This window comes from Phyllobates terribilis, unplaced genomic scaffold, assembly GCF_046119375.1.
Source record: "Phyllobates terribilis strain yellow unplaced genomic scaffold, ASM4611937v1 Scaffold_7__3_contigs__length_470593459, whole genome shotgun sequence".
Taxonomy (NCBI): Eukaryota; Metazoa; Chordata; class Amphibia; order Anura; family Dendrobatidae; genus Phyllobates; species Phyllobates terribilis.
In genome coordinates, this window is record NW_027362767.1 from 143613504 (window position 1) to 143627881 (window position 14378).

Sequence of the window (14378 nt, forward strand, 5' to 3'; positions counted from 1 at the left end):
ACAGGAATATAACTATTATAATACTGCTCCCTATGTACAAGAATATAACTACTATAATACTGCCCCTATGTACAGGAATAGAACTACTATAATACTGCCCCTATGTACAAGAATATAACTACTATAATACTGCTCCCTATGTACAAGAATATAACTATTATAATACTGCCCCCTATGTACAAGAATATAACTACTATAATACTGCCCCTATGTACAAGAATATAACTACTATAATGCTGCCCCTATGTACAAGAATATAACGACTATAATACTGCCCCCTATGTACAAGAATATAACTACTATAATACTGCTCCCTATGTACAAGAATATAACTACTATAATACTGCTCCTATGTACAAGAATATAACTACTATAATACTGCTCCTATGTACAGGAATATAACTACTATAATACTGCTCCCTATGTACAGGAATATAACTATTATAATACTGCTCCCTATGTACAAGAATATAACTACTATAATACTGCCCCTATGTACAGGAATAGAACTACTATAATACTGCCCCTATGTACAAGAATATAACTACTATAATACTGCTCCCTATGTACAAGAATATAACTACTATAATACTGCTCCCTATGTACAAGAATATAACTACTATAATACTGCTCCCTATGTACAAGAATATAACTACTATAATACTGCTCCCTATGTACAAGAATATAACTACTATAATACTGCTCCCTATGTACAAGAATATAACTACTATAATACTGCTCCCTATGTACAAGAATATAACTACTATAATACTGCTCCCTATGTACAAGAATATAACTACTATAATACTGCTCCCTATGTACAAGAATATAACTACTATAATACTGCTCCCTATGTACAAGAATATAACTACTATAATACTGCTCCCTATGTACAAGAATATAACTACTATAATTCTGCTCCTATGTACAAGAATATAACTACTATAATACTGCCCCTATGTACAAGAATATAACTACTATAATACTGCCCCCTATGTACAAGAATATAACTACTATAATACTGCTCCCTATGTACAAGAATATAACTATTATAATACTGCCCCCTATGTACAAGAATATAACTACTATAATACTGCCCCCTATGTACAAGAATATAACTACTATAATACTGCCCCTATGTACAAGCATATAACTACTATAAAGCTGCCCCTATGTACAAGAATATAACTACTATAATACTGCCCCTATGTACAAGAATATAACTACTATAATACTGCTCCCTATGTACAGGAATATAACTACTATAATACTGCCCCTATGTACAAGAATATAACTACTATAATACTGCCCCTATGTACAAGAATATAACAACTATAATACTGCTCCCTATGTACAGGAATATAACTACTATAATACTGCTCCCTATGTACAAGAATATAACTACTATAATACTGACCCCTATGTACAAGAATATAACTACTATAACACTGATCCTATGTGCAAGAATATAACTACTATAATACTGCCCCTATGTACAAGAATATAACTACTATAATACTGCCCCTATGTACAAGAATATAACTACTATAATACTGCCCCTATGTACAAGAATATAACTACTATAATACTGCCCCCTATGTACAAGAATATAACTGCTATAATTCTGCTCCTATGTACAAGAATATAACTACTATAATTCTGCTCCTATGTACAAGAATATAACTACTATAATACTGCCCCTATGTACAAGAATATAACTACTATAATACTGACCCCTATGTACAAGAATATAACTACTATAATACTGATCCTATGTGCAAGAATATAACTACTATAATACTGCCTCTATGTACAAGAATATAACTACTATAATACTGCCCCTATGTACAAGAATATAACTATTATAATACTGCCCCCTATGTACAAGAATATAACTACTATAATACTGCTCCTATGTACAAGAATATAACTGCTATAATTCTGCTCCTATGTACAAGAATATAACTGCTATAATTCTGCTCCTATGTACAAGAATATAACTACTATAATACTGCTCCCTATGTACAAGAATATAACTACTATAATACTGCTCCCTATGTACAAGAATATAACTACTATAATACTGCTCCCTATGTACAAGAATATAACTACTATAATACTGCTCCCTATGTACAAGAATATAACTACTATAATACTGCTCCCTATGTACAAGAATATAACTACTATAATTCTGCTCCTATGTACAAGAATATAACTACTATAATACTGCCCCTATGTACAAGAATATAACTACTATAATACTGCCCCCTATGTACAAGAATATAACTACTATAATACTGCTCCCTATGTACAAGAATATAACTATTATAATACTGCCCCCTATGTACAAGAATATAACTACTATAATACTGCCCCCTATGTACAAGAATATAACTACTATAATACTGCCCCTATGTACAAGCATATAACTACTATAATGCTGCCCCTATGTACAGGAATATAACTACTATAATACTGCCCCTATGTACAAGAATATAACTACTATAATACTGCCCCTATGTACAAGAATATAACAACTATAATACTGCTCCCTATGTACAGGAATATAACTACTATAATACTGCTCCCTATGTACAAGAATATAACTACTATAATACTGACCCCTATGTACAAGAATATAACTACTATAATACTGCCCCTATGTACAAGCATATAACTACTATAATGCTGCCCCTATGTACAAGAATATAACTACTATAATACTGCCCCTATGTACAAGAATATAACTACTATAATACTGCTTCCTATGTACAGGAATATAACTACTATAATACTGCCCCTATGTACAAGAATATAACAACTATAATACTGCTCCCTATGTACAGGAATATAACTACTATAATACTGCCCCTATGTACAAGAATATAACTACTATAATACTGCCCCTATGTACAAGAATATTACTACTATAATACTGACCCTATGTACAAGAATATAACTACTATAATACTGATCCTATGTGCAAGAATATAACTACTATAATACTGCCCCTATGTACAAGAATATAACTACTATAATACTGCCCCTATGTACAAGAATATAACTACTATAATACTGACCCCTATGTACAAGAATATAACTACTATAATACTGCCCCTATGTACAGGAATAGAACTACTATAATACTGCCCCTATGTACAAGAATATAACTACTATAATACTGCTCCCTATGTACAAGAATATAACTACTATATTACTGCTCCCTATATACAAGAATATAACTACTATAATACTGCTCCCTATGTACAAGAATATAACTACTATAATACTGCTCCCTATGTACAAGAATATAACTACTATAATACTGCTCCCTATGTACAAGAATATAACTACTATAATACTGCTCCCTATGTACAAGAATATAACTACTATAATTCTGCTCCTATGTACAAGAATATAACTACTATAATACTGCCTCTCTGTACAAGAATATAACTACTATAATACTGCCCCTATGTACAGGAATAGAACTACTATAATACTGCCCCTATGTACAAGAATAGAACTACTATAATACTGCTCCCTATGTACAAGAATATAACTACTATAATACTGCTCCCTATGTACAAGAATATAACTACTATAATACTGCTCCCTATGTTCAAGAATATAACTACTATAATACTGCTCCCTATGTACAAGAATATAACTACTATAATACTGCTCCCTATGTACAAGAATATAACTACTATAATTCTGCTCCTATGTACAAGAATATAACTACTATAATACTGCCCCTATGTACAAGAATATAACTACTATAATACTGCTCCCTATGTACAAGAATATAACTACTATAATACTGCTCCCTATGTACAAGAATATAACTACTATAATTCTGCTCCTATGTACAAGAATATAACTACTATAATACTGCCCCTATGTACAAGAATATAACTACTATAATACTGCTCCCTATGTACAAGAATATAACTATTATAATACTGCCCCCTATGTACAAGAATATAACTACTATAATACTGCCCCTATGTACAAGAATATAACTACTATAATGCTGCCCCTATGTACAAGAATATAACGACTATAATACTGCCCCCTATGTACAAGAATATAACTACTATAATACTGCTCCCTATGTACAAGAATATAACTACTATAATACTGCTCCTATGTACAAGAATATAACTACTATAATACTGCTCCTATGTACAGGAATATAACTACTATAATACTGCTCCCTATGTACAGGAATATAACTATTATAATACTGCTCCCTATGTACAAGAATATAACTACTATAATACTGCCCCTATGTACAGGAATAGAACTACTATAATACTGCCCCTATGTACAAGAATATAACTACTATAATACTGCTCCCTATGTACAAGAATATAACTACTATAATACTGCTCCCTATGTACAAGAATATAACTACTATAATACTGCTCCCTATGTACAAGAATATAACTACTATAATACTGCTCCCTATGTACAAGAATATAACTACTATAATACTGCTCCCTATGTACAAGAATATAACTACTATAATACTGCTCCCTATGTACAAGAATATAACTACTATAATACTGCTCCCTATGTACAAGAATATAACTACTATAATACTGCTCCCTATGTACAAGAATATAACTACTATAATACTGCTCCCTATGTACAAGAATATAACTACTATAATACTGCTCTCTATGTACAAGAATATAACTACTATAATTCTGCTCCTATGTACAAGAATATAACTACTATAATACTGCCCCTATGTACAAGAATATAACTACTATAATACTGCCCCCTATGTACAAGAATATAACTACTATAATACTGCTCCCTATGTACAAGAATATAACTATTATAATACTGCCCCCTATGTACAAGAATATAACTACTATAATACTGCCCCCTATGTACAAGAATATAACTACTATAATACTGCCCCTATGTACAAGCATATAACTACTATAAAGCTGCCCCTATGTACAAGAATATAACTACTATAATACTGCCCCTATGTACAAGAATATAACTACTATAATACTGCTCCCTATGTACAGGAATATAACTACTATAATACTGCCCCTATGTACAAGAATATAACTACTATAATACTGCCCCTATGTACAAGAATATAACTACTATAATTCTGCTCCTATGTACAAGAATATAACTACTATAATACTGCCCCTATGTACAAGAATATAACTACTATAATACTGCTCCCTATGTACAAGAATATAACTATTATAATACTGCCCCCTATGTACAAGAATATAACTACTATAATACTGCCCCTATGTACAAGAATATAACTACTATAATGCTGCCCCTATGTACAAGAATATAACGACTATAATACTGCCCCCTATGTACAAGAATATAACTACTATAATACTGCTCCCTATGTACAAGAATATAACTACCATAATACTGCTCCTATGTACAAGAATATAACTACTATAATACTGCTCCTATGTACAGGAATATAACTACTATAATACTGCTCCCTATGTACAGGAATATAACTATTATAATACTGCTCCCTATGTACAAGAATATAACTACTATAATACTGCCCCTATGTACAGGAATAGAACTACTATAATACTGCCCCTATGTACAAGAATATAACTACTATAATACTGCTCCCTATGTACAAGAATATAACTACTATAATACTGCTCCCTATGTACAAGAATATAACTACTATAATACTGCTCCCTATGTACAAGAATATAACTACTATAATACTGCTCCCTATGTACAAGAATATAACTACTATAATACTGCTCCCTATGTACAAGAATATAACTACTATAATACTGCTCCCTATGTACAAGAATATAACTACTATAATACTGCTCCCTATGTACAAGAATATAACTACTATAATACTGCTCCCTATGTACAAGAATATAACTACTATAATACTGCTCCCTATGTACAAGAATATAACTACTATAATACTGCTCTCTATGTACAAGAATATAACTACTATAATTCTGCTCCTATGTACAAGAATATAACTACTATAATACTGCCCCTATGTACAAGAATATAACTACTATAATACTGCCCCCTATGTACAAGAATATAACTACTATAATACTGCTCCCTATGTACAAGAATATAACTATTATAATACTGCCCCCTATGTACAAGAATATAACTACTATAATACTGCCCCCTATGTACAAGAATATAACTACTATAATACTGCCCCTATGTACAAGCATATAACTACTATAAAGCTGCCCCTATGTACAAGAATATAACTACTATAATACTGCCCCTATGTACAAGAATATAACTACTATAATACTGCTCCCTATGTACAGGAATATAACTACTATAATACTGCCCCTATGTACAAGAATATAACTACTATAATACTGCCCCTATGTACAAGAATATAACAACTATAATACTGCTCCCTATGTACAGGAATATAACTACTATAATACTGCTCCCTATGTACAAGAATATAACTACTATAATACTGACCCCTATGTACAAGAATATAACTACTATAATACTGATCCTATGTGCAAGAATATAACTACTATAATACTGCCCCTATGTACAAGAATATAACTACTATAATACTGCCCCTATGTACAAGAATATAACTACTATAATACTGCCCCTATGTACAAGAATATAACTACTATAATACTGCCCCCTATGTACAAGAATATAACTGCTATAATTCTGCTCCTATGTACAAGAATATAACTACTATAATTCTGCTCCTATGTACAAGAATATAACTACTATAATACTGCCCCTATGTACAAGAATATAACTACTATAATACTGACCCCTATGTACAAGAATATAACTACTATAATACTGATCCTATGTGCAAGAATATAACTACTATAATACTGCCTCTATGTACAAGAATATAACTACTATAATACTGCCCCTATGTACAAGAATATAACTACTATAATACTGCCCCCTATGTACAAGAATATAACTACTATAATACTGCTCCTATGTACAAGAATATAACTGCTATAATTCTGCTCCTATGTACAAGAATATAACTGCTATAATTCTGCTCCTATGTACAAGAATATAACTACTATAATACTGCTCCCTATGTACAAGAATATAACTACTATAATACTGCTCCCTATGTACAAGAATATAACTACTATAATACTGCTCCCTATGTACAAGAATATAACTACTATAATACTGCTCCCTATGTACAAGAATATAACTACTATAATACTGCTCCCTATGTACAAGAATATAACTACTATAATTCTGCTCCTATGTACAAGAATATAACTACTATAATACTGCCCCTATGTACAAGAATATAACTACTATAATACTGCCCCCTATGTACAAGAATATAACTACTATAATACTGCTCCCTATGTACAAGAATATAACTATTATAATACTGCCCCCTATGTACAAGAATATAACTACTATAATACTGCCCCCTATGTACAAGAATATAACTACTATAATACTGCCCCTATGTACAAGCATATAACTACTATAATGCTGCCCCTATGTACAAGAATATAACTACTATAATACTGCCCCTATGTACAAGAATATAACTACTATAATACTGCTCCCTATGTACAGGAATATAACTACTATAATACTGCCCCTATGTACAAGAATATAACTACTATAATACTGCCCCTATGTACAAGAATATAACAACTATAATACTGCTCCCTATGTACAGGAATATAACTACTATAATACTGATCCATATGTACAAGAATATAACTACTATAATACTGACCCCTATGTACAAGAATATAACTACTATAATACTGATCCTATGTGCAAGAATATAACTACTATAATACTGCCCCTATGTACAAGAATATAACTACTATAATACTGCCCCTATGTACAAGAATATAACTACTATAATACTGCCCCTATGTACAAGAATATAACTACTATAATACTGCCCCCTATGTACAAGAATGTAACTGCTATAATTCTGCTCCTATGTACAAGAATATAACTACTATAATTCTGCTCCTATGTACAAGAATATAACTACTATAATACTGCCCCTATGTACAAGAATATAACTACTATAATACTGACCCCTATGTACAAGAATATAACTACTATAATACTGATCCTATGTGCAAGAATATAACTACTATAATACTGCCTCTATGTACAAGAATATAACTACTATAATACTGCCCCTATGTACAAGAATATAACTACTATAATACTGCCCCCTATGTACAAGAATATAACTACTATAATACTGCTCCCTATGTACAAGAATATAACTACTATAATACTGCTCCTATGTACAAGAATATAACTACTATAATACTGCTCCTATGTACAAGAATATAACTACTATAATTCTGCTCCTATGTACAAGAATATAACTACTATAATACTGCTCCTATGTACAAGAATATAACTACTATAATACTGCTCCTATGTACAAGAATATAACTACTATAATACTGCTCCCTATGTACAAGAATATAACTACTATAATACTGCTCCTATGTACAAGAATATAACTACTATAATACTGCTCCTATGTACAAGAATATAACTACTATAATACTGTCCCTATGTACAAGAATATAATTACTATAATACTGCCCCTATATACAAGAATATAACTACTATAATACTGCCCCTATGTACAAGAACATAACTACTATAATACTGCCCCTATGTACAAGAATATAACTACTATAATTCTGCCCCCTATGTACAAGAATATAACTACTATAATACTGCTCCTATGTACAAGAATATAACTACTATAATACTGCCCTCTATGTACTAGAATATAACTACTATAATACTGCTCCTATGTACAAGAATATAACTACTATAATACTGCCCCTATGTACTAGAATATAACTGCTATAATTCTGCTCCTATGTACAAGAATATAACTACTATAATTCTGCTCCTATGTACAAGAATATAACCAATATTATGCGTCCGTGTATGTACTGTTTATTCTCACCTGCTGTTATAGTTAGGTCAACCACACATTGTCCACTTCCCACTCTGTTTCCCACCGTACATTGGTATACTCCTGCATACACCTCAGAGATATTTTTGATTAGTAAATCTCCGGTCAAAGGAGCTGTATGGAAACAAGAATATATCTCACATTAGAAAATCCACAATGAGAGACTTGACTTTATACAAAATTCAAAGAATGTTATATAACTACAGCTACAAGTAATGAGCAAAGCATGATGGGACTGCTATTGTGACAGCTTTATCATGTAACTCTATATTTTTTAATATATCACCCCATTGCTTGTCCAAATAGGATCTGCACCATTGGCTAAAGGTCAGACCTTATTCCACCAGAGGGCTCCAGGGCTTCACATTATCATCAATCAACTCTATAACCTACCCATGTTCAGAACGGGGGTGGCTGGATTGGGGGACCCAGCTATCTTCTCCCATTTGTAAGTCAAGGGTGGGGTTCCTTCACTTGGTTTGCACTTCAAAATGGCGTCGCTTCCCTTGCTATGATCACCTTCGATGAAACAACGAGGATTCGAGGGGACCTCTGGAAGAAGATAGAAAAGAGTCCATCAATTACACCATTTCAGATCTTCGTGAAATGATATGTTGTGGGATTGGTCAGGACAAGAGTTTTGACTTTCACATAGAGACAACTGGTTGGAATTGAACCATAGATTGAAAATTGTAAGTTAAGTTTACCCTGTTCCGCATAATATCATCCTTACACCAAAAACACCACGGGCTCTACTTCTGTCCTCACAGATGCATCATGAATTCTACTCATGACTCACCAATGCGTAACTTTTAGAAGAAAGAGTTCCCAGGGTAGAGATTTGTGAAACACAGGAAGAAGGGGAATATGTATTGCAATGAGTATTTCTCTTAGTTGTGGTGTCCATCATGGGAGCCTGACCAGATGAACACATTTACCATAGAACAAGCCGTTGGGTAGAACTGAACCCCTAGAGTTCACCTAATCAATCGTCATTTCCCTACTGGTAACGTATTTTACCCTATCGCAAATGTGTATTATATGTTTTGTCAGGTACATGTCTATCCGTCCAGATTATACCTAATATTATCATTTAGTCCCTACAGTAAACCACCCCTCTAGCCATACAAACACTAGTGGCTCCCCGGAACACCAGGATCAATAATCAAAACCCACTCTTCAGCCAACTAGGAAACAGGTAATTATCTAGATGACTGTACTAAAAGAGGGACCACACAACGCCCCTTAATCCTGTTACTTTCTCCCTTTCAGCTGGTCGCCCTGTATACAGCTTATCAGAGACGCCTACCTACTCTCAAATAGAACATACACACCACCTAATTGTGCTTCAGGTATATACGGTCCACTTCCCAAAAAGGTAATCTGATAACTTGTCCGAAACAGCTTATTATAGCAATTATATATACCCTTCACGGGTACCCACACGGTTGGATCACTCAGGAAGACCCACTAAAGTGAACCCCAGCCCTCAATACAGTGGTACCTCATATTGTCAACAGCTAAAGATTCTCCAGCTAAGATTCTCCTTCCCTCTCCCCCTTATTGCTGCCCATGCAATTTACCATCCATATTTATGTATTTTAATTATTGCTCTCAAAAAATTTTTTTACTTTTAAACTTAATAAATTGTTTTTATCAACCAATTCTCTTGTATCTTTCCTGAACTCAGTTCACTAGCGAAGTAGTCCTCTAAAAAATGTTTTATTTCCTTACCTATGGGGTATATGGTGCCCCCCACTACTTGCTGCAAGTAATACTGACTATATCCACTAGCGCCCTTAACCCCACTTTCCGAAGTTTAGTTTTTGCCTACAGAAGGTCCCCATTACAAATGGACCATCATTATCAATTCCTAAAAAGTTAGGTTGAGCTTCTATGAGAAAAGAAGAAAGTTCTTAAAAGACCAAGCAATGTAAACATTCCTAACTTGGAGTTGAAGATCATTGGCTATGATGGTCCACCACCTTTGTACACATCTCATACACTATATTTTACCTTGGACAACTAATGTAACTTTCCTTGAGGCCACTCCAGGGTTCTTCTTCACTTTGCACTGGAAGGTCCCAGAGTCTCCTACTTCCAGATAGGTAATTGTTATGGAGGCATCGCCTTGACTAGGATTTGCATTTTTAAAATGCAGTCTGTTCATTAGGCTGGAAGGACCTTTTGGCACCACAATATTGTCCATGTAGGTGAGAATCTGGTGGAGAAATGGACACGTTTCATCAGAACAGACACTCCGATACCATCAAGAAAAAAATAATCTATTGGTTAATGTTTATAAAGATACTCACCACTTTATCCAGTCCTGTGCTGTCTGGGTTCATCTGAGACCACTCAATATCCAAAGCTCCAGTTTCTGAAGGGTCTATGACATAAGTACAGCCTAGCAGCACGCTTTCTCCTTTAGGTAGGAGAATGGTCTCAGTACTTTGCTCTTGTATAGTAAGGGCACCCAGTAAAGCTATTTAAGAAGAAACACAAAATCAAAACTTCAAAATCTCTTGATCACTACGATACTATAAAAGACAGATGTGTAGTATATACTGTATACCAGGAGGACGTTGCTGCTATAATACATTAATAATTCACCACTGAGGGGGTTCAGAGTCACATCTATGCAGAAACTCCAGTGATAGCTAATATTTGCAGAAATACTTTATAGTATGGGGTTATTCCTTCTAATTGAGTCAGAAGTTGACTCATTTTCAGATGCCATATTGTGCCATAACAGGGATATCCACCGACACCGAGCCTGGTTTGGGATCAGCGTCTCATCTATGTACTGTATTTTCTGTGGATTTTTGAGGTGACACAGATAACTGCACCCATCACTTCAGTTTGGATGTGAAGTCTTCCAGTAAGGACGTGAAAATCTTGGTATCAGTTCTAGCAACAGATTTTTGATTTTTTTTTTTTTATGAAACAAATTCACACAGTGACGTGATGACGTCATAGAAAAGTCCCAGGACGTTGACAAGTCGAAATCATCCAGCATCACTGTCTTGACGGATCTTCTAGGAGAGGTGTCCTCACATGCGATGAACGTGAGCCCAGGAATGTGTTGTATTACACGCACTCTATCCAGCCCGACATGATCGGTATCTCTTGTCACACACACGCCCTACTGTGAGAGGAGGATGTCATTGGGACAACACCTACCACTGAACACCAGTTTCTGTAAGGCGTGCCCACTGGATAAAAATAAAAATATTGGTCCCCTGAGATAATTGTGATCTTACACACAAAAAAAAATGAAATTGTGACTAACCAGGTGACAACTGTCACAGACACCATCAACGATCCCCAAGGGTTATGCTGCCACTCAAGCTTTTACAGCCAGGGCATGGATGGCCAACAAGGCAAAGTTGATGTACAGAAGTTTAGGCATACTTGGCATCTTATAAGGATGCTTTTTCAGGGGTACATTGAGTGGGAAAATGTTTTCAATGTTTTCTACATCCCCTTTTAGGTAACATCCCTGCCATGCCTCACTTTATTGTTCCCGAAAGTGTGTTTGGATGCAGGGGCTCCATCTGATGATGGAGCATGCCAGCATTATGCAAAAAAATACATATCCCAGGAGCTCTGCTTTCCAGGAGGCTTCCATGGCTGCCAGGAGATTTGGCAACTTTTATGAGACTCTAGGAGGTTAGCCCTTTATCCAAGAGCCTCCAGGACACTCCATGAGAGTTGGCAACTATGAGCTTGGGAAAGTGGGTGACAACCATGAAAACTATTGTAATTGGAGCTATTAGCTGGCATTCCAGTACCTGTGCGGTTCCACCTGGCATCTGTGCCAGGCATGTGAATAGCTTGATCTCTATCTCATGTTGATCGTTCCTCATCGCTGTTTACGTCTCATACATACGCACGTGCGCTTGTTTGCTAATGATCTCGCTCACACTGGCGACACCACAGTGTCTATGTAAATACATTACTTCCGAGGAAACAGCAAGAGAAAGGTGGATTTGTTTTTCTCCGGAAAGGGCAACTAGAATTCTAAATGGAGCCTGGAAGGTGACTGGAGTATAAGATACGTTAATCAGGAACAGTACTGGATAAACAACTATCTGAAGAGAGGGCAGCTTTAAACTTGTTATAAATTAGGAATTATTTATGGTGAAATCAATTTTTGCCTTGTGCCATGATTCATAAATGTAGCAGGAGAGAAGTCATTATATATGACATATCTCGTCTATGATTTCATTTCTCGTGTAATATCCATGTCACAACATGAACAGTGCCAGAGGCCACAGGCACCTTGTGAGATGGGAGCAAAGACAAGGAGGTTGGTGATAAACCTGAAAGGCAGGAGGGTAGAAGTGGTACTGTGCAGTGTATATATACAGAATAATACAGATACTGAGAATTACACCCAGTATACAGGACAGGAGTAGTGGTACTGTGCAGTGTATATATACAGAATAATACAGATACTGACAATTACACCCAGTATACAGGACAGGAGAAGCGGTACTGTGCAGTGTATATATACAGAATAATACAGATACTGAGAATTACACCCAGTATACAGGACAGGAGAAGTGGTATTGTGTAGTGTATATATACAGAATAATACAGATACTGAGAATTACATCCAGTATACAGGACAGGAGAAGTGGTACTGTGCAGTGTATATATACAGAATAATACAGATACTGAGAATTACACCCAGTACACAGGACAGGAGAAGTGGTAGTGTGCAGTGTATATATACAGAATAATACAGATACAGAGAATTACACCCAGTATACAGGACAGGAGAAGTGGTAGTGTGCAGTGTATATATACAGAATAATACAGATACTGAGAATTACACCCAGTATACAGGACAGGAGAAGTGGTACTGTGCAGTGTATATATACAGAATAATACAGATACTGAGAATTACACCCAGTACACAGGACAGGAGAAGTGGTAGTGTGCAGTGTATATATACAGAATAATACAGATACAGAGAATTACACCCAGTATACAGGACAGGAGAAGTGGTACTGTGCAGTGTATATATACAGAATAATACAGATTCTGAGGATTACACCCAGTATACAGGACAGGAGAAGTGGTACTGTGCAGTGTATATATATAGAATAATACAGATACTGAGAAATACACCCAGTAAACAGGACAGGAAAAGTGGTACTGTGCAGTGTATATACAGTACAGACCAAAAGTTTGGACACACTTTCTCATTTAAAGATTTTTCTGTATTCTCATGACTATGAAAATTGTGCATTCACACTGAAGGCATCAAAACTATGAATTAACACATGTGGAATTATATACTTAACAAAAAAGTGTGAAACAACTGAAAATATGCCTTATATTCTAGGTTCTTCAAAGTAGCCAC

General features: G+C 34.7%; 1 protein-coding gene across 1 annotated transcript in view; it reads right to left on the bottom strand.

Annotated features, from left to right (window-relative positions):
- Positions 1–14378, bottom strand: part of LOC141152961 (coxsackievirus and adenovirus receptor homolog) — a 106588-nt gene that overhangs the window by 45744 nt on the left and 46466 nt on the right. Inside the window, exons 2-5 of the mRNA XM_073637620.1 lie at positions 11320–11489; positions 11021–11225; positions 9398–9556; positions 8996–9118 (exon numbers count right to left, since the gene is read on the bottom strand). Of these exons, the coding sequence (XP_073493721.1) occupies positions 8996–9118; positions 9398–9556; positions 11021–11225; positions 11320–11489 (657 nt within the window). The remainder of the gene's footprint in view (positions 1–8995; positions 9119–9397; positions 9557–11020; positions 11226–11319; positions 11490–14378) is intronic.